Source organism: Clavelina lepadiformis, chromosome 6 (genome assembly GCF_947623445.1).
Source record: "Clavelina lepadiformis chromosome 6, kaClaLepa1.1, whole genome shotgun sequence".
Classification (NCBI taxonomy): domain Eukaryota; kingdom Metazoa; phylum Chordata; class Ascidiacea; order Aplousobranchia; family Clavelinidae; genus Clavelina; species Clavelina lepadiformis.
The window spans coordinates 8,130,465-8,152,136 of NC_135245.1; the positions used below are offsets into that span (position 1 = coordinate 8,130,465).

Here is a 21,672-nt window from a genome sequence, read left to right on the forward strand (position 1 = left end):
TACATCACCCGTAATTTTCGGGCCCCCAAATGTAAGTCACGCCATACTACGCCTCGGCCCCTTCCCTAACGTAAAGCCACCATTGGCCATTGCCCAATCAATATCAGAACAAATTATTGCGGTTCTTTAAATTTCTCACATGCACCGTAGTCCGTAGCACATTTTAAGTACCACCCTTGTTAGTATATGGTATATAGATGCACTTATACCCCGGCTTAAAGGAACAATTTGAATTCAAGTGGATTATCATAAGCTATTTTCAAACATTCAGAAAACCCTTGCCAAAAGCCAATGCTCTTTGCTTGTCAAATCAAGCATCGTCTAACGAAAATTTACTCCTTAATCATGGTGAGCGTCACTTGGGAAAGAAATCATTGGAGCGTAACCATGCGTCGACGTCATACCGAATGCACATCACTTTCATTGCCGTAACGTACACAATTCAATTCCAACAAACTTGATAGTATACCTGCGGACGTATTTTACCATATTTCATGCGCAGACCACCAGCTGGCTGTCTCATGTCTGTTAACATTCATTTAAGGTGATAAGCTCTTTTCTAAGGCATGTGCTGGAAAGGTAGGATTTTCAAGTTGTGCGTGCTGACGGAAAGCGCCAGCTGTGACGTCACGTGACGTTAAACTGCCTGGCTTTTTTCGGGTTATCGATTCAACACTGACATTCGTCTATAGTTGGGACCAAACCGGGTTTGATACGGCCGTTTACGGTTTCGCTTCTTTAGAAAGAGTGCCAGATTTGTTCTCTAACATCCTTCTATAGTCTGGAGTAGACATTGATGCACAGCCGGTGAGCTGCTTAATGGTAGAACGCAAAGTCGCGAACAGTTTCAAAAAAGATAAGCCAAATGATAGGCGAAAGAGAGGCGCCTAGTTATACGTCTGCAGAAGCTATTAGGCTGTAATATGAACTTCAGAAACATAATAATACATGTACTGTGTATTAGTGCACTGAAAGGATTAATAGTACAGAATATAGAAGCATGATACTAGTTAGAGAATGACTATTTCACCGAAGGAAGGTTACGCTGACCATAGTTAAAGAAAGGGCGGTTAAATTAGCAGAGTTGGTATGTAAAAACTTCATTTTAATTGTTTAAACCTTTGCGTTTAATTGGAATTATATTTAGATTGGAAGGAAGACTTAGGTAAGGTTTAGGTAATTGTGTTATAACTTATAACATTAACGTTAGCTTAACACAAAACTGTGAAAAATAACTTTGAACGCTCAATTTTTTCCGGTCAAATAGTGGCAAACTAGAAGTTCGGATTGGCTAATTTATAATAGTAAATTGGGCATAATAACTTATATAGTAAGGTTTGCGGTGACTCAAACAGAAGCAAAGAAATATGCATTAACTTTACTGCCATAAAGTACTTCTTGGAAGTTACACTTATCTTTACTAGAAACTTTGCGTTAGTTTTTATATCTTGGCGTTTAGTGTTTTAAGTTTGGGCACAAGACTTGTAGTTCGAGGTGGGCAGTCGGTACCAGTACTTGGTAAAAGATGTATTGACGGCACGTACATTCATTATTGTTTTAAAGAAGTAGTCCGATACTTTGTTGATTTTCTGTGCAGTTACTTCTTGTGTAACGAATCCTGCTGCAAGTTCAATTTTTGCCCTTGATATGGACCAGCTTCTGGTTACCCCGGTCAAAATATATTTGGCTTCACGCTTTGCGACTTTATTAGAAACGTGTAGGTTAAAAAAGAACAGCGAACGCTAAAAGTTGGTGTCAAGGCTTAGCTAAAGTAGACTTTTTGAAAATCCTTGGAATAATCACTTTAAAAATACCTAGACCGACTAAAATTTGTTAAAAAAGTAATATATTGCAAGTTTCGTAACTTGAAGACATAAACTTATTTTAATCCATAGTTTATTATGGGCGAAGTCTGAATTAGCGGTTTTCAATTAAAAACAGCAGAACTGTTAATTACTGTAAAGCTTTGAATATACTGTGCAGCTACACAATTTAGCGTTTAAAACCAGCACAACAATTTACCGATTTTGCAAGTAATAAACCACAAAATGTTTAAACTTTGATTTGGCCTAGTACAAGAGTTTCTTAGCTTTTCGGTAAAAGGTCGTTATAATTTCTTGTAAAAACTCAGTGTAAAGCATATGGTACTGTACAAGGCCAACAAAACAAGGCAAAGAGAGTCGATTCGGTATGAGTACATTATGACGTTACAAAACGAAGCCTTGCGCAAAAGATAGCAATGCCTTTGCTAATACGGGACAGTAATTGTTCTTGTATTAAGATTGAGAAGTGAGTCTGGAAAAATCGAAGTAGCATGACAGGTATGAGTACCAGGAACCGGTAAAAACTATACAAAAAACTAACAAGATTAGATATTAGAAAAAAATGTAATTAGGTCCAGTAGTGTAAAATAGAGGATTAAGCTTGGAGAAAACCTTCCAATCCGGGACCTCGTTTCAAGGGGAACGAGGGGACATGTCCTCCAACTTTTGAACAACTATCATAGATTCATAGCTTATCACAATTGGAACTGTATTCTGTAATTGCCAATGCATAGGCTATCACACCAAATTTGTCCCCTACAAAGTTTTCTAGCAAACTAGGTCCCTGCTTCTAATATACTGTAGGGCGTAAACAATAGTATAGGGTCTATACCAGGGCTTCCCAAACTTTTTTGCTCGCGACCCCTTTCAAACTTCTGAAGTTTTCCACGACCCTTCACGTTTAAATTGATTAAATTAGCAGTGCGAAACATACATTAGTCATTAGTGAAATTTATTGAGATGCAAAGAGTAAAGACTGAATTCAAGCAACCAGTACTCAAAGTCTACTTACTACTTTACACATATATAGGCTACTGGAAACAAAAAAGCACACACATTTATTCAGTGTGATTGATGCGACTGCTTTCTGCTACAAAGCAAGTCCAGCCGTGGCTCAATATCTGTTAATGCTGGTCTCAAGGCGGTTTCAATGTTGATTAGGCTGGAACGATATTTTGTTTCGATTGTATTTTGTACTTCGTGTAAAATTGGTATACGCTCTGCGACCCCTGAAGTTCGTTACGCGACCCCTTGCGGGGTCGCGACCCCCAGTTTGGGAAGCCCTGGTCTATACTATTGCCTACTGTATAATAGGCCATTTACTAATAGGCAATAGTAGTATTGGCAATAGTATAGGCAATCACGTTAATTATTTCCAATGCAAATATGCTTTGTAGGACAGGTCATAGTACGTGCATAATTTGGAGTAATTCTACAAAAAATTCAAGTACTGCTGCCAATGTTGAAATATAAGGCACCTGATTTGAACAAGCGGTTTTCGATCTTTAGAAGGCAAAGATTTCACATAGCATGGTAGCAGAGGGTACTGACGGCGAAGACGGCGTGCATTTTCTCCGGACAGTAAGTTTTTATTGTCGTATACAACCAGCGGTGCCGTATTGTTAATTTTTGTAGCTTCTGCAGAATTGCTTTAACTTACCTTCCATTAATTTGCCTACTATACTCCGAATTAGTTAATGTTTCCTGCATAAAAGGTGGCCTGCATTCTTTACGTCTGAATTGTGTTGCTAAGGGAATGTACCTTTGAGTTCTTTTCTACGGTTGTGTTGACAGCATTGACCTCGTCTATTTTAAAAAACGAAAGATCTGCAAGTCCTGCGGGAAATTAATCGTTGTTACATAAAGAGAACTTTTGCGGAGCTACGTGATTTCTAAAAGTGAATATCTCCCATTGAAGCTGTTTACAAATAGAGTTTGACCCCTCCGTTTTCTACATCTATTGCGCTCTCTATCTGCAATTGTAGTTGCAAATAGTTTAATCTTATATTGGCAGATTCATTAGCGACTTTTGCATGATATTCCTTCCACCTTTTTGGCGTCATAGAGCCCCTTACCCCCGGCATATTTTGGCAAATGTCATTGAAGCCCCCCTCCTATTATTAAAAGCTTTTCAAAGTAGTATAACTATTATGAAAAACAAATACTTCGTTATTAGACGCTCAAAAAAAACTATTCCAAGAAATTAGAACAATACACTGAAACACCATCCTAAATATTGTTATAACTTACTGGTAATTTGTTCATAAATCAGAAGAAATCATTTCCCCTACTATACGAGGAGGAATCCTTAAGACTCATGGAACCCCTCTAAACGTTTCGCTGAATACTATTGGGTTCCGTGGAACTCTTGTTGAACAGCGTTGTATAATAATTTCTAGGTAATCCAGCAGTCGTTTTTAGTCTTTACTAGTGGAGTTCTGAATTTGGAATGCAGTTTATGAACATGGTAAAACCCATTACAGGCTCGAACTTATTTTATTTATGCAGTAAACTTCTTTTATATATAATCCAGTTCCTTGGTATTTACTGGTATCACGATAGGTTATAAACGCATGGTATGATTTATGATTACGTTGCGTCATTTTAACAGTTCTCTATTCGTGTAAATCAGGCGAAATCTTAATTATATGACACAACCAAACTGCCTTCCAAGAATGGCTGCAGAGTAAGCGTTGTCACTTGTCAATGTGTGTTCTATACTTGAAAATCTATCATTGGACGGCTATTAGTTGTTTATTTGTTACTGTTTAACGTACTTGTTTCGTACTCGGAAGTAGTCGAGCTTCCTATTAATTTTGTTTTGTTTTTCATTTTGTTTTATTTCTTCAAATTTTACATGTCACAATATCGTTAATAGAAAATTACTGATGATTGTAATTGTAATCTAGGAGGACGAGATTTTCTTGCAATGCGTATCACAAGCGGAGCAGTCGAAAATGTGTTTGGCTGCGGAAGGTTTTGGAAACAGGTTATGCTACGCCGAACTAACAACAGATAGCCGGGTAAGTGTTTACAGCATGCAATATATTAATAGTTTGATTTTGTAATAACCCATTGTATCGTGCAGGATCAACCTACCGATACTCCGAGGTGCGTGTTTGTATTGGCGCAAGCTTTGTCGGTTAGAGCATTGCAGGAACTTTTAGGAAATGACGAGGTATGGGTATAGTATTTAGAACGCTAGGATCGGAATAAATTGTTAACCTGTCGCAATTTGAAGTCTTATTATTGAAGACATTGCGGCGGTAGTACAACTAAAAAAAACTTTCAAGCATGACGTATGTAATATCGAATTGGTCGTAATCATCACTGTCACTGTTTCTTATATCACTGCCTATATCACCGCTGCACACCGTGTAACCTATTCGTGTATTGTCTTGTTGTAATGTTAAAGGACGACTGGGAAGAAGATTGCGAAGTCAAATGCTCATTGCTCAGCGCAGACGAAGAGGCGAGCTCAACCTGTTCATTTTTACTGCATGTTATAAATGTTTTTAGTATTTGAACGGAATGTGCACGTGCATGTAGTGTTTTATATTGTCATAAGAACGAAGAAAAGTATTTTCACTCATACATGTAGGAATTTGTTTTTTCCCTTTGTGTTTATTTAATCCAATCTTCAAGGCAGCAGCTCGTACAAAACTGCTGCAGGTGGTATGGCAACATAAAGTAATGGTGTGGTGATTAGATCAGAAATTACGAGTACAAGACAAATTTTACTACTAACGTCTCACATGTTCCGAATTCTGAACATCACGCACAATAAAAAAGTAAACTCAATTGTATCCAGAATATAGTGCAATGGATTCTGAACAATTGGGTGTAAATTTATCGTTATTTGCAATAGATACGACTTCTGATAAATCTGTTTACAAATTTGGACCACTTGATAGGTTTATTGTGGTTATCATAATTACAGCAGAATACATTAATTGACAACAATTTTTTGAAAAAGATTTTTACTAATGCTCACATGTTTGGATTGAAAGGGCAAATTAACGATTGCTAGCGATTCGTGAGTAGCATTTATGATTCTGTATAGTAGAGTTTGTCAAATTGTTTATAACTACAGTATTTACTTGTATTATACCTGTATTGTGCAGGCCGACTCTGGTTCGCGTCACAGTCGAACATTGTTATACGGAAACGCAGTACAGCTGAAGCACCAACTGAGCGGAATGGTAGGTCTGGTTAGAATAAAATAAATATAGCCTAACCTTGTCATATAGACGCTACTGTAAGGGAAATAAAGCTTGCCATTTCTAACTTTACTGGTTTTATAAAACTTTATAGTATCTTACCTGCATGAACACCTCCAGCTCCGCTACAGATAAGCTCGCTTTTGACGTTGGTTTAAATGAAGAGGAATGCGGTAATTTGATTTTAGAAACTTTTAGTTTGGAAGTAGATATGGTTTTGCATTACCATATATAGCTTGCATACATATAAATTTAGCAAAGTTGCGTACTTAACTCTTAGCTTTGTTGAACCTTTTAATTCCAAGGGGAACAAACTTGGTGGACAGTACATCCAACATCTAAGCAAAGATCCGAAGGAGAAAAAGTTCGAATCGGAGATGATCTCATCCTCATCAGTATCTCCTCTGAACGATATCTGGTACGTTAGGTTTCTCTTAATTTATCTTTAAATCGTTAAATTTTGAAGTTTAGATATTTTGTAGCTCATTTGAAAATGAAGTGGTTGTTTCAGAATTTTTACATCAATTTAATATTTTAAGCAAATTGCTTCATGTTTTTCCATTGCTGATGAGTAGGGCGATTATTTTTTGACCTAAAAATTGAAAATTTTGACAAATTTTGACATTAAAAAACTTTTTTTGACAAATTTTGACATATGAAGAGCTCAAGTAGTTAAATTACGCATTATTGTACAAAAAGTTCAAATTTATTGTAGTAAATAAGCGCAAAAATGTGAACACAGACCTAGCCTATTCTGAAAAAGGAAATGAGCTAATTACAAATCACTGCCAAAAAAACTGCAACTAAGACTCAATAAAAACTGTTCAATACATTTGTCTAAACTAAAGATACATGAAGTTATTGAACTATCTAAAGCAAAACCGAAGCAAGAGCTGATTCACAATAAGTAGACAATGGGCCATTTACAAAAGTATAAAGTAGGCTACAAGGTGTACAATGTAAAATGACAAGTTCACCTACAGTGCAACCTCTAAGACACCACGAAAATGCAGTTTGTAAACAATTTTGACTTGGTAAAAAATTTTGACTTTGTAAACAAATTTGACATTTTTGACCTAATGCTGTAAATTTGACAAATTTTTGACTTTTTTTGACAAGTCAAAAAATAATCGCCCTACTGATGAGATTTGTTTTGTTTTTACATTCCAACAGGTAGCTCTTAAACAAAGGATTTTAAATTCCCTGTATTTTATGGTGCAGTAATATTTTAATTTGGAGCCTTAGATAAAGATTTTAAACTTTTGAATAACGATTAAAACGTGAGGCATTTATGTAACTCCTCCGGAGTTTAGCATTTATTATACTATTAAATTTTTAACTTGAATACCTGAACCAAATATCCTATCGAGTGTGATTTCGCTACCGCTGGTCACGGTACCCCTTTTATTCCGCACTGAATCTTACTCAACGCATTCATGAATATAGTTCCAGATGTTATTCTGAACTCATAACTCCACCTTCTTGGAGTCCTTACGCAGTGGCGGATTAAGGAGGCGGCTGACTGGGCTGCAGCCGGTGGCCCTCTAAATCTAGGGGTCCCGTGAATTGAAAAACACGTACTCATATATCAACAGAAACGACTTAATTCTGGTGTTAAATAGAGTTTGTCTGTTCTTTACAAGAAATTTAACGTCTAGTATTTTCTTGTATCAGTCAGTTAGGTTCTGCACACATTCAAACGTCGACTTGCGTGAAATCATTCACAGGCTGTCATGGAGCAATAAAGTTATAACGTCATAACTACCTTTGTTTGGTTTTGGAACAGGAAATGGTAAACTAACGCCTGTAATTTCGCCTGAAAACATAAAAACGTTGTCGTATTTGTAGCATAATTTTAAACGTTAATACGATCCAAACCATTATTTACTTTTCGCATCAAAAGGACAACATTCTGGCAAAAACTTGGAGATTCTTGACAGACAGTTATTTCGTGGTTTAACATAGGTTAATTCTGAAGCTATTGCCGTTAACAGACTAATGGCATTTGGATGACATATGCCATATGGTTTACTTAACACAAAAATTGCGTCCTTGTGTTCCTGCTTCTGAAAAAAATAGCTCGTATCGTTCAAATTCATGTCTTGAACAACATGATGACGAATTATTTATATTGTTTTAGAACTGGTAATTAACTGCAGCGTTTTAGCATTAATAAAACCTCGTGTCAAGTCAGCAAAAAGTTGAATTCGTGCTCAGGAACACCAATAATAGGTTTTGGTATTTCTGCAAATCTGAATCTACTGATTTTCAGCTTTACGAAATAACTAATGACGAGCAAACGAACCATACATATACATATAGTTTGTCACGTTGTTGGTGAATTAAAGAAATTTGTTTTTTTGTGCCCATAGTCAATACATTTATCTGTATTTTGTATTGACTAGGGTATTCTGTATCCTGTGTATGCTGTATTGACGAACTACTGGCGTTGGTTCGGACAATGCCTCCAACTCACTCGAACTTGTTTCTTATATACAGTATAAAGGACAAGGAAAAAATTACGCTTGTTTTGTTCATGCTATTTGTTCAACAGCATTTATCAACAAGTGGGGATGAGCTCTCTGTTGAGGCGTCCTTCCAGCAAACGATGTGGACAGTTGGTCCAGTGGCAGGTGGAGGTGGTAAAACACAAGGCTACCTGACCGGTGGAGATGCAGTGCGCTTGTTTCATGGACACATGGATGACTGTCTAACTATTGCTCCAACCGAAGACAAAGAAGCTGTAATGAGGTTGGGCCATTTTGCTGTAAAAGTGTGCATAAGAAACTCGAAAGTATTGCAATGACATGAACCTCGCCTAATAAAAAGTGATCAGTGCTTGCATTTTCCTAAAACGGAATTTTTCCTTTTGGCATAAATCTTTTATTTGCAATAACTTTGATATTTTGCGTTGTTTGCGTCTTGCAACTTTTTTTTATATGTCTATGCAACACTTTGCTATGTAAACCGGACATAAAAGTTGGGCCGGGCTTATTTCGGGTCGGATTTCGCCTTAAGTCTGCGAAATTTTTCGGCTAAATTCGGGCCTCGATATAAACATGTTTACTATACCAAGAACGTAATAAAATGTAATATTAAAACGCTAAAGTTTATCATATATTATGATTATTATTATCAATTTTGAATCATTCAGCCTTGTTTATTTTGTTGTGCCTACACTCCACATATTTGACTGATTTGATGAATTTAACTTTCGACCTTTCTGAGATCTAATTAAATTGGGCTTCAAAATTATATTACGGGTTCAACCGTTTCCATCTCTGAAGGAAACCCCAGTAATATTATCTACGCTTTTATAAGAGCAATTGTGTATGAATCTGGTGGTGCTGGAGCCCATGCAAAGTCACTCTGGCGCCTTGAGCAACTCAGTATCAAGTGGTACGGCTCTCACTTATCCTGGGGATGTCCTTTTCGTTTGCGTCATATCACCACAGGTGAGTTCAATCTAACGCTTGCTTTGATATTTAGGAATCGTATATTGCAACGACTCTGCTTGAATGCAATCAATTAAAATTATTTACTGTAGTGTTATACTGTCAATTCAAAATATTTGAAGTATAGGCTTCAACATCGTAGATAATATAGAGCCGAAGTGAATAAACCGACAAAATGTTTCGCGTATTAAACTTAAATTTTGTGAATTACTTTGAACTGAGTAAGTTACTATTTGGAGATTTTGTTTTATTTTAGGACAATACTTATGCACGATCGATGATCGAACTCTGGTGTGTATGAGTGCTGACGCGGCAAATTACACAACGTCAGCATTTTGTTGGCAACCTTCAAAGGTGCTTGGAAGATAGATCATAATAATTAATAGCGCATAACCTCCGACGGAAACTCATTACATTTCGACCTGGAGTATTGTCTTGTCATGTGCTTGTGGCTATAGCAGGTCTAACTGTATATAAACCTATAAAGATAAGTTGTTTTGTACGTTTACTGCGCTAATGTGTTGTTTTTTCATTTAGGATAAACTGGAGCCCATTAATGAACAAGAAATAGAAGGAATGGGGAGCGCTGAAATAAAATATGGCGATTCCGTTTGTTATCTTCAACATGTTTCGTCTGGACTTTGGGTCACATATTTGGTATGCAATTTTTAAGTTTTTTCTCCTCTGTTTGATACAGTTTTCAATAATTTTTGAAAAAGTGCCGAAATTGTATGACAAAATAAAAACCAATTTGTTTCAGAATGTGGAAGCAAAAGCTGGTCGCGCTGGTCCAAAACAAAGAAAGGTACATTTTCCATTGTTTTGCGTTATAAAGAAAAATATTGAATTGACATTCGCGCTTGAACCGTTTGGGAAAGGCTCTTTTTCAGCATTTGTAATTTTGCAGGCCATAGTTCATCTGGAGGGTCACATGGACGATGGGTTGACTTTGTCCCGTGCGCAGGCTGTTGAATCCCGAACAGCCACCGTGATTAGAAGAACTGGACAAATATTTTGTAATTTCATTGCGTAAGTTACATACCTGGCAATGGAGATAAAATTCCGTAACCGTTATGTTTGTAGTAATTGTTTTTCTGATCTCGTAATTATGCTTTAATTTTAACGCAGTGCTCTAGAATCGCACCAAAGCAAGAAAGTCGGTTTTCGTCCTAAGCAGCCTCATCTTGAAGAAGTAGAACAGTGCGTTGAAGACCTAATAGAATACTTTAACGAAGATCAAGACGCTTGGCATAAAGAAAATGGGAAAGATGAAGATGTCGATCACGAAAAAAAGCAGAACAAAATCCAACTGCTCAAAAATAGGTTTGTGGTAATCGGTGTTTATTTTGTTTAGTTAGGTTTAATCACAGTTTTGTGATTTGGTGGCTATTAATTTCCCATCAACATAAGGCTCAACATTTTTTACATAATTTCGAATAGATCTTTTGTCATGTGTTCACCAATATATCCATGTGTTGACTTGTCTTTTTTGTCTCTTATAATTTTCAGGCAAGACCTTTTTCAAGAGGAAGGTGCAATTGCTTTAATTTTGCAATGCATTGCAAAACTCAGTGCTTATGGAGATGCGTCCAGTTTTGCAAATATCTTCGGAAATGATGCGGGTACTATGTGGGAGCAGCTTCTTAATTCTTTTTATATTTTGCTTGCTGCCACAGTTCGCAGCAATCGTGCAAACTGTGCCAAGTTTGCAAAGCATTTGGACTGGTTGGTGAGTCAGCTTGACTCCCAGCAAGCCGCTTTTGGTAAGCTTTGGTTGCATTAACGATAGTCTGGTTGGGTTAAAGTTTAAGGTTACATTTAAACAATTTTTCTGGTTGCTACAGGCATACTGGAAGTTCTGGGTGCTGTTTTAGTTGATAGCCACGAAGCATTGAACATGATGAAGGCTGAACACATTCAGTCAATTGTTTCGCTGCTGGAAAAACACGGAAGAAACTCAAAAGTAAACATGATGTGTGTCATCTGTATATACCGTACAATTATACATGTATTCTCATCTTACTTTTCGGATTGCTTAAATGTTAAATCTTACTTAAAGTTATGTGAAGAAATGTATGCACTATATGTTAAGTTATGTATATATACTTATACGGTGGTGTCTTTCTATGCAGGTACTTGAAGTTTTGTGCTCTTTGTGTGTTTGTGACGAAGTCGCTGTGAGATCGAATCAGAACCTAATCTGCCAAACTCTTCTTCCCGGCCGTGATATCCTCCTACAAACAACTATTGTCGATTATGTTAACAAGTAGGTATACAGGTTCAACCTAAGCAACAAATTAAATAAGAATTCATTTAAAGAAATTAAAGAAATATTTGAATTACTCTCACGTGCATCTTTTCATTATATGGGGTTCTTTTTGTTTATTAATACAAGTGAAGAAAGTCAGATTCTATTGTTCATGGCTGTATTATCATATTGTTCTGTTTTTAGTTTTTTTTTTGCTTACTAACAGCGTTCAACCCAACATATACATGGGTGTGAGCGATTCCTGCGCGCAATATAAGAAGTGGTACTATGAACTACTAGTAGAAAAAGTGGACAACGACTACAACAATCGTGCTCCACATTTACGTGTTGGATGGGCGAATACATCTGGTTTTTCCCCGTATCCTGTTGGTGGGGATTACTTTGGTTCAAACGGAGTTGGTGACGACATGTATTCTTTTGCATACGACGGTTTATGCTTGTGGAATGGTAAGATGATCTCATGCTCCCTCCTTTGAAACAACTTCAGAATAATCAGTTTTGTCATTTAAATGAAACGTTAAAAGGGCACAAGTCATCCTTAGTGGGCTCGCCTGGACGTCATATTCTTGGCGTAAACGATATCGTGAGTTGTTGCATGGATTTGAGTGTGCCGAGTATCTCATTCCGCATCAACGGGCAGCCTGTTCAGGGAATGTTCGAGAATTTCAATCTGTCTGGGCTATTCTTTCCTGTCGTCAGCTTTTCCGCTGGTGTAAAGTAAGAAGAAGGTTTTCGGTAAAAATATCACGTTGGTTTAAGAAACTCTAACTAAGCGTTTTTCATAGGGTCCGTTTTCTGTTCGGCGGCCAACACGGTGAATTTAGATTTTTACCTCCCGTGGGATATGCCCCGGCATACGAGGCCCTTTTGCCAGGACGCCGCCTGTTTCTGTCTCCATGCAAGACATACGGAAACCTAGCGAGAGGGCATCTAATGGGACCAGGATCTGCTCTGGAACAAAGCGCTTTTGTTCCAGACGCCGTAAACACCCAAAACGTACCATATTCCTTATATACACGATATGAAAAGCACTATATGTATACTTGTGTTTTGACAATTTTGTGTAAAGAAAAACAAAAGTCGCATCTTTTCAAATCTTTACAGGTGGTTTTGTCCCCTTATTTGCAAGCAGTTGTGCCAAAGCTTGCTGAGAGCATTCACGAATTGTGGGCAATGACACGCATTCAGGGCGGCTGGAGCTATGGAACAGTAAATTATTTGAGAGTAATTTACATTGTCTCAGTTGGTAATTATATAAGTCATGATATTCAATGCAGGCGAGGGACGACGCTAAAAAACAAAATCCGTGTTTGGTGGAATTCGCACGACTACCAGAACAAGAACGAAGTTTTAACCTTACGATGTCTTATGAAACATTAAGAACCATCATAGCACTGGGATATCACATCGGTATTGCTGACGAGGACGCTGAGTATAAACTCAGGAAGTTAAAACTTCCACGCAGGTATTTTTTATGTTGCGGTAAATATTAATTAATTAAACTTCAAGTAAATCAAAAAAGCGGTGGTCACATTAATTGCGAGGTTCTGTTGTTACCTTGTAGCTATATGATGGCTAGCGGATATAAGCCATCTCCTTTGGATCTTTCCCATCTCAAACTTACACAGCAAATGGAGGATTTGGTCGAACGATTGGCGGATAACGCCCATAACGTGTGGGCAAGAGAACGCGTAAAGCAGGGTTGGACTTATGGAGTAAACTTGGTAATATACTTATAGCTAAAATGATGAATCTTGCATTGAAGATTTAAGAATGTTGTTTTTCTTCTGCTTAAGCATACCGTATAGCACGACTGGAATTAATTTTCTTGCGCATCATTTTCAGGATGTCGGTAAGAAAAGAAATCCACGTCTGGTTCCTTTCTCTTTACTGGATGATCTGGCAAAACAAAGCAATAGGTCCTTTGCATTAACATTTACTATAAAATGCATGTTTACTTCAAAATCTTGTTTGCAATGTAGGCTATGTGCATACAATGATACCATGAATGATGTTTTCTCAGAAACTCGATTCGAGAACTTGTGCGCACTCTTATTGGTCATGGGTACATGGTCGAACCACCCGATGATCGACTGAAGGAAGTAGACAATAGTATGCTGGCAAGAATATTTTTTGCGCTATAAATGGTTTCAGTTTTTAAATCTTACATTTATTAATAAAAACTGATTGTTTATTTTTAGGCCGCAAACGTCAGGTTCAGTCGAACAAAATGCGCGTGTTTCGAGCAGAGAAAACCCACGCAGTGCACAAGGACAAGTGGTATTTCGAATTCACGGTATGCAGTGGTTTGACAGTGTACACTGTACACCGTTAGTGCTGTTATTAATCAACTTGGCCTTTTTAAGTTTATGAAAATTATAAGTAGAATAATCATATGTTGAGAAATTACATATACTCCCAATAGAAGAATTGTAGCTATTCTTTCTTTATTGTTAATTAAACCTGTATTTATCAAAATTTCCAGGTGGAATGCAAAGGTGATATCCGGGTAGGTTGGGTCAGACCAGATTGCTTTGCATCCGTTGACCTCGGCGCAGATGATAGAGCGTACGTCTTTGACGGAGTAAATGTGAGACATTGAATAATTTTGACGAGTTCTTACTCTGGCTGAGAACACAATTCGAGCCGCACTTGCAGAATTTTAATGTTTTATTGAACTATTTTGATCAATATTATTGACGTGCTATAGGCTTTGAAATGGAATAATGGTGCTGAGAATTTCGGACAGCGCTGGAAAGTTGGAGATGTTGTTGGTTGCTTGCTTGATTTTAACGAAAGACTTATTGGTAAGGTGCTCCTTTCTCTTAACTTTTTAATTGAATCTGGTATAAGCTTCTACCTGCCAGAGTTACGTACATCATTTGATAAACTGTAGATGGAAGGTAAATAAAAAGTCTAATGTTTCGTTGAAAATATAATTTTCTTTCGATTGCAGCTTTTACTCTTAATGGAGAAGCGTTGTTAGATAAAAATGGGCAGGAACAGGCATTTCGAAACCTTCCACCAGATATATCATTACTTCCCGCAGTGGCACTGAATGTTGGACAGCGAGGGATTTTGAATCTCGGCCGGGTGGGTCATCTGAAGCTTGTTGAATTTGCGTTAAACTTCATTTTTCCAATTTGTTTTAGTATGAAAATTGTGTGGTTTGTATACTTTCTTGTTTAGAACTCTTCAACTTTCAAATTTTATTCTACAATGGGTCAAAAAGAAGGTTTTCAGCCCTTTGCAAAGTGAGTATGACTACATTTCCCTATTTTGCAAGCACTATACTATTTAGAATAATTTTTTCCTAAACGTTGTATATGTTAATTTATCATTTACATATTTTATAAAAACAGGGACATGCGCTTTCCTGTAGCAATTTGGTTTACGAAAAATCAGCCTTGCTTTGAAACAGTGAATGAGTCTAACGCTGATGTAGAAGTTTCGCGGATACCAGCCAGGTAAATACTATTTTGGTAATAAGTAATACAATCTTATCAGAGGTGGGCAGTCGGTACTTTAAAAGTACCGTCGGTAACGGTACCGGTACTTGGCAAAAAATGTACCCACCGTTCCGGTATTCAGTAGTATTTTAAAAAACAGTTCGTTACTTTATTACCGGTACTTTTTGTGTAAAAGATGCTATATAAATGCAATGTTTGGAACAATTATGTTCTCGGTAAAGGTTACTCCAGGTCAAACACATGTGACGTTAATCGCTTGCAATTTTACTTGACATTTCAAGATTAAAAAAGATCAACAGTTGCTAAAATTAGTATTAAGGATTAACTAACATGTATTTTTGAAAACTCACTTGTTAAAATTTTGAAATTATCACGTGAAAAGTGCCGAGTACCGGGACCGATTGAATTTTTTCCGATTTCTTGAAAAGAATAATTCGGTGCAGACTACAGAGATTCGGTACTTTTTTCAAAAGTACCGACGGTATCGGTATCGCTACTGAAAAAGTACCGCGGTACAGTAATTCGATAGTATAGTACCGCGGTACGGCCCACCGATGAATCTTATTTAAACTCCTGGAAATAAATAGGAGAGTTTTTTTAACCACCAAAAACCTTGGATTTTTGGACCTATACGAAATGAGCATTGGACAATTTGTACCCATTTTAAATCCATGATAAGAAAACTTTATTCTATCTTGGCAAAATTTCACTAAATGTACTAAAATCAATGTTTTTGTCAAACGTTTGGATGTTTTTGTCGAAAAAGCGTCTATGTTTTACCAAATGAATGACAACTTAGCTGGTGCAAAACAAATAATCGTCTTTTCATCAGACGCATATATTGAATTTTGCGATCAAATATTATTTAGTATTATATGTGATGGCCTGAAACTTCTGTCCTTTGCGTCTGCACTACTTAGGCAGGAAGGTCAGATTGATGCCCAAATTTGCTAAAGTTGGACTCAAAGTTTAGAATATAGACTTTTGAGCTACAATAACTTTAATAAAAACGCCTTGAATGTTGTGAAAACGATTTTTATCCAAGGTTTAGGAGTTTCCAAGCTTCATTATTTTGGGTGTTTTTGGAAGTGATTCCCTCTAATTATGAGGCATAGCTTTACGTTCAATTTTGTATGCGGCTGTGACATTTTCCTAATACTATCGACCGTCATCGAACTTGATTCTGAGTTGTTATAGCAAACACCGCCCTCCACGTCTGAAGGTGACTCACAAATGGGCTGATGGCTTGGCTCGTCGGGAACGCCTTTTAGATTGGATTTACACCCGACTTAATATGCCAATCACAATGCATTCCGTCTTCACAAAAAGGTGACTGGTGTTATAATTAGCTGCATCTTTTCTCCTCGTCGCTTCGAAATCTGCTCTTTTCTCTATAACATGTTCTTTTTTCTTGCTTTCTTATTTCCGGATTAGTTGTGGTCATGTGATCAATATCTTCACGGAAAACGATTCGATTGTGGAAGACGGTAAGGAAATAATGTCACTAACTTGCTAACACGTTGCCACAAATTTAAATGTTCACTGTAACGTTGGCTGTTTTTAGTGTTGGTAAATGATATTTATTCACATGAACATGTAGGGATGAGGGATTTAGTTTGGAAAACTTGCTGTTGCTGTAATAACATGTGATGTGAAGTATTATAATGCAATGTGATGTCTAGCTAAATTTCTGGGTCAAGGAAACTTCCCGCTATAAGAGCTAGTCACTGTAGCCAGTCATAACACTTCCCAAATGCGTTCATTTTTTACAGACTAAAAGCGACAGTCACAACCGTCACCACAAGTAGAATGAAAATAAAGTAGAATCAAACTATCGCTCAGCTGACTACCTAGCTAATTAAGATTCGAAATTTGCGGCCGCCCATGCTTCGGAGAAATGAAGGTGTGAATGGGCTTCGAAACAGTTCTATACACCATACGAATAAGAAAACGTAAGGCATACAACAAAAACTAAAACATGTGGTTGAAGCACAAATATACGTCCTTAGCAGTGCATTTTACGAGTGCTCTATCGATACACAAACGCACGAATAATAATTAATTCAAAACATACCCTACGGCCAACGCGATTTATACAACAGGCTACAGTACATAGTTTGGCTTACAGTAGTCCGCAGATATATAACATAACACGTATATAGTTGAAGGACCATAACAAATGAACAGGTAAAAAGCGAAAAAGCCCCGAGAGCTTAAAACGTGCAACAATGTTTATGATGTTGTTAGGACGTCTGTTCAACTTGAAAACATAGTAGTTGACAACGGTTGTTACCAAATTCTTTTCCTTGAAGGAGTATTTTTGCTGTTTTTTTCTTATCAATAACACTCACTCGTAAAGGTTAGTCGTATACCTAAAATCGGTCTTTAGATTAGAAGGTTTCTTAATATCCGTGGCATGACTTAAAATTGCAGTAAAATCAGCATTTTCGTCAGGCTTTCAAACTTCTTTATTAAAAAACAAGGGTCGATTTATTTTACTATAAGTCAAAACCGAACATGAACAAATAATTTTTTTTTTCTGGTCAGACACATTTAAAATTTTGTGATTAAACACTGTCTAACTTAGTAATATGTGGCTTGATATTACTGTCCTTCGACCACCACTTTGACCATAAATTTATTCCGTCTTAATTTGGTATCATAGGGCATAAAAAATCTTTAAATTTAAGCCTTAAAAACGTTATTAGAAATGATATTAATAGCCCATGGGAATTTCTAAACTAAATATTTTCCGTTTAACATGTAACATCGACTCTTCTTTTAAAAGATGTTGATGGAGACTTCGAAGTGTTGAGAAAAACTGCTCGTGGCGGAACCTCACCTCATGATTTAAAAGCTGATCATAATCGTCATGTTCAACATGGCAACCACCATCATCACCATTTAAGTCCCACTATTCTACCAATTTCAGGTATTATGGAGCTACTGTATACTGATTATCTTGCTGCTGTATTTCGAAAAAAATCTCGAAAAATAAAACAACATTATTTGAAAATATTTCAAACGATTGTATCTATGTAGGAATCAAAAGTGCCAAGTTCCACTTCAGTAAGTCGAAGGCAACTGCTGCAACTGCAGCCTTGACCGGTGGCAGCACCCCTGCCAAGTCGAGGCTTACCGAGGAGGTGCTGCCAGACCAGTACAACGACGTATTATTTAAGGACGAGGTTGATCAGGTAACTAGAGCGTTTTCCAACTTGGATCTTGGTAAGAATGTTGCGTTTGCAGAACGTTAGTAATGAAGTATAGTGACATTAGCTTTCGTATGGTTTGTCAGGTAGCAAATGGAGTACTTACGCAACACAATGTTTTTTTATGAAAAGCTGCTGCAATCAACACAATATTCGTTTTCTGTCCGAATATTTCCTGAGCAAGAGGCCGGTGCCGTTTATGTCGGCTGGGTTAAGTCTGATTTTCATTGGAATGCAGAAAAATTTAAACCAGAATCTATTCCGTCGACAACAGTTACTCTCGGTGACGACCATGGAAAAGTAAGCGAAAGGTGAGATATAATCTTGCAATTGATATGAATTTTGCTGTTACATTAACTTATACTGTGTGTGAGCCTGCAGTGTTAAAAAGCTGTAACATGAAATATGTTGTTTAGCGTGAAACGGTCAAACTGCTTTGTTATTTCTTGTGGTGAGTTAAGTCAACAGTTGACAGTAGCTCGTTCTCAAACTACTCCTCCCCACGCTCAATCGGGAATACTGATAAACTGTATCGCCGACTTGGCCGCTGGCTTACTAACATTTACTGCCAATGGAAAAGATATTCGTACTTTTTACCAGGTTTTGTATTCGCTACTTTCAGCATTATAGTTTTTTACTATTAAAAAAATGCCCGGTATGAGACGATCATTCGACGTTATAATGACGTTCTGTTTTTTAATTAGGTGGAACCGGACGTGAAATTGTATCCTGCTGTGTTTGCTCTGCCTACTTCTGCCAACATGTTTCAATTTGAACTAGGTCGATCTAAGGTTGGGCTAGTTTCTTATTTACCAGTTTCGAGAAAGTTTTTTTGACTGTGGATATATACTTACTGGTATTTTTTTCTCAAAAATCTCCAGATTACAATGCCACTCTCAGCGGCCATATTTGAATATGAAAGAAAGAATGTAATACCACAGTGCCCTCCACGACTAAACGTCCAGTCCATGGCCAGCGTTACGTGGACTCGTATGCCAAGTTTCTTGTCTAACCCTGAATGTCGTCGTGAATTGGATCGGTCGAAGGGCTGGACATCGGAAATGAGAAGAAATGCGCAATCCCCGGACTTACGTAAGCTTAACTTTCATTTTTTCGACAAATTAGGCGGTTTTTATGGACAATTATACTGCTTTTTTTATTTGCAGATAACATGGCGATTCTTTATATTCCGGAAGAAAACCGTTCGATAGACTTGCTTGAACTGAGTGAAAACAACGAGTTAATGAAGTTTCATGAAAAAACTCTCAAGTTGTACTGTTCCATGTGCGCTCTTGGTAACCATCGAGTGGCTCATGCACTATGCAGGTTAATCAACATAAACGATATTGCCTTGTTTATATCATTTTGTCGAGAAATCTAATGCTATGCCGACCGTTAAAGTAATACAGGTACTTACAGTTTCGCTAAGTATGCAACTGAGCTCTTAAGTATACCATACTATTGGAACCTCTCAGCAAGCAACTAAAAAGCCTTTTGTAAACCAAGATATAGGAAGACTTTGCTTATGTAAGAAGTTGTATTTATGTTCCAACTCCAACCGACAGCGCTTTTTAGTTATGTTGATCAACGTCTGATGTTGTACGCGTTGAGAAGTTCCTCTTTAGTTGGTCCCATGAGGGCAGTTATACATGACCTTCTTATTGAGATGCATCTAGCGCCCCACGCCCATGCACGGTTCGTGTCAGACATGTTTACTAGATTCACATAATTAGCACACCGCAACGTCCTATCATATCTTAATTTCACCTTATTGTTTAGCAAAAACACCAAAAACGAATACATCTTCCCACTTAATGATCAAACAAAATCTATCGGACTCTTTGCTGACCAGGATGCAAAAGAGGTGGCTCTTCCAGGTGTTGGACCCTTTTCCGCCTTAAGGCCTACTACGCATTGGTCCCCCATTGACTTTGTAACCCAGTATGTCGTTGCTTAAAAATGTTTTGGCAATAACTTAATAGAGAATACGCAATCATCTAATCTATGTAAGCTTGTTCCTTTCAGCCCAATGCTAATAGCCAATCGATCACTCGAGGTTCCGGAGTTTCCGTTGGACGAACTAAGGCGACATGTTATCCAGCAGTTGGAAGACATAGTGAGGTCATGCAAACATAAATATGTTGATGTGATGGGGCAGGCGCAGGAATGTGTATTTGTGTAAGTCTTCTGTAAACTTGTATATAATTCTATGCTTCTTTGTTTAATATTACTTACTCAATGTTAGTCTTACGTTTAACACTCGCCATCATTGCTATTAATAAGTGTAGGCCAAAATGAAATGTTGTTATCAAAGGCTTTTAAATAGACCTTTGCTTCGATTGACTGTGACCTTGTTAACTATGGGAGTATTTGTGGATGATGACGTCAAACGGCTATTAGTAATACTTGACCCGAGCTATTTTGGAACCTACGTCACAGACCTTGATGGAGTTGAAGGTGACTGTTTACTGTAGTTGCTTTTTTACACAGAATGTTTCAATTTCAAACTGAATCAAAGAGATTAATTGTTATTAAAATATAAAACTTTGTAATATATATAACTGCAATTAGTCTTTGACTGTAATTAAAACAACAATACATTCATGTAGATTACAGTAGATTAAGATTTCAACAGATTTTTTTTAAAAAGTGGTTACGTTTTTAGAGCTCATGCAAAATATTGGTACCGGTTTACTTCATATGACACTTGTCGAATCGGTTAAACTTGAAATGTGTCGTTTACTTGAGTACCTCGTTGATATGGAACTGCGCCATCGTGTAGAAGCATTAGTATCATTCTCAACATTGATCGTGGCTAAAATGCAGCAGGTAAATTGCATTCTGCTACGAGTCAATACCACCATTAACTGACATCAATTAGTATTTTAAATTCTATGTTTGTTGAACATATTATTTGGCTGTGGATTTAGGACCAAAAAGACAGATATCAAAACGTCATGGAAGCTTTAAATATGTCAGCAGTAACGACAGCCAAAATGACCAAGGAATTTAGGTCACCTCCTACTGATCAAATGACACTTCTGATGAGGTATATATACAACAACTAATGTTATTATTTTTAAAATGTCATTAAATCTTACCCTGAGTTTTGACATTTTCCAAAATGCGGGTTACCGTACTTATCGACTTGTTAAAACTTTGTTTGAAGTATTTGAATGATCGTAACTTTGATGAGCGTCCAATCGGTTATTTGTTATGTGTT

The 21,672-nt window shown here is 37.2% G+C and overlaps 1 protein-coding gene across 7 annotated transcripts in view; it reads left to right on the plus strand.

The window, feature by feature from the left end:
* The first annotated feature begins 3,225 nt into the window (after positions 1–3,225).
* The window catches only part of LOC143463532 (ryanodine receptor 2-like), a 40,392-nt gene continuing 21,945 nt past the window's right edge, over positions 3,226–21,672 (plus strand). For 5 of the 7 annotated variants that reach the window (XM_076962042.1, XM_076962040.1, XM_076962044.1 and 2 more), the window contains exons 1-46: positions 3,226–3,404; positions 4,733–4,846; positions 4,912–5,001; positions 5,239–5,295; positions 5,948–6,025; positions 6,138–6,216; positions 6,349–6,461; positions 8,598–8,794; positions 9,365–9,498; positions 9,755–9,852; positions 10,036–10,155; positions 10,259–10,303; positions 10,406–10,527; positions 10,627–10,821; positions 11,008–11,261; positions 11,343–11,461; positions 11,631–11,764; positions 11,973–12,214; positions 12,292–12,484; positions 12,553–12,763; positions 12,872–12,976; positions 13,045–13,232; positions 13,332–13,491; positions 13,613–13,686; positions 13,791–13,879; positions 13,969–14,063; positions 14,253–14,357; positions 14,478–14,574; positions 14,724–14,860; positions 14,957–15,021; positions 15,130–15,234; positions 16,435–16,566; positions 16,672–16,724; positions 18,026–18,169; positions 18,280–18,434; positions 18,582–18,760; positions 18,866–19,049; positions 19,154–19,240; positions 19,331–19,541; positions 19,616–19,775; positions 20,025–20,144; positions 20,229–20,390; positions 20,475–20,627; positions 20,776–20,906; positions 21,115–21,278; positions 21,380–21,498. In XM_076962042.1, the coding sequence (XP_076818157.1) occupies positions 3,354–3,404; positions 4,733–4,846; positions 4,912–5,001; positions 5,239–5,295; positions 5,948–6,025; positions 6,138–6,216; positions 6,349–6,461; positions 8,598–8,794; positions 9,365–9,498; positions 9,755–9,852; positions 10,036–10,155; positions 10,259–10,303; positions 10,406–10,527; positions 10,627–10,821; positions 11,008–11,261; positions 11,343–11,461; positions 11,631–11,764; positions 11,973–12,214; positions 12,292–12,484; positions 12,553–12,763; positions 12,872–12,976; positions 13,045–13,232; positions 13,332–13,491; positions 13,613–13,686; positions 13,791–13,879; positions 13,969–14,063; positions 14,253–14,357; positions 14,478–14,574; positions 14,724–14,860; positions 14,957–15,021; positions 15,130–15,234; positions 16,435–16,566; positions 16,672–16,724; positions 18,026–18,169; positions 18,280–18,434; positions 18,582–18,760; positions 18,866–19,049; positions 19,154–19,240; positions 19,331–19,541; positions 19,616–19,775; positions 20,025–20,144; positions 20,229–20,390; positions 20,475–20,627; positions 20,776–20,906; positions 21,115–21,278; positions 21,380–21,498 (6,020 nt within the window). In that variant the 5' untranslated portion in view covers positions 3,226–3,353. The remainder of the gene's footprint in view (positions 3,405–4,732; positions 4,847–4,911; positions 5,002–5,238; positions 5,296–5,947; positions 6,026–6,137; positions 6,217–6,348; positions 6,462–8,597; positions 8,795–9,364; positions 9,499–9,754; positions 9,853–10,035; positions 10,156–10,258; positions 10,304–10,405; positions 10,528–10,626; positions 10,822–11,007; positions 11,262–11,342; positions 11,462–11,630; positions 11,765–11,972; positions 12,215–12,291; positions 12,485–12,552; positions 12,764–12,871; positions 12,977–13,044; positions 13,233–13,331; positions 13,492–13,612; positions 13,687–13,790; positions 13,880–13,968; positions 14,064–14,252; positions 14,358–14,477; positions 14,575–14,723; positions 14,861–14,956; positions 15,022–15,129; positions 15,235–16,434; positions 16,567–16,671; positions 16,725–18,025; positions 18,170–18,279; positions 18,435–18,581; positions 18,761–18,865; positions 19,050–19,153; positions 19,241–19,330; positions 19,542–19,615; positions 19,776–20,024; positions 20,145–20,228; positions 20,391–20,474; positions 20,628–20,775; positions 20,907–21,114; positions 21,279–21,379; positions 21,499–21,672) is intronic. The other 2 variants (XM_076962045.1, XM_076962047.1) reach the window with 1 other exon arrangement.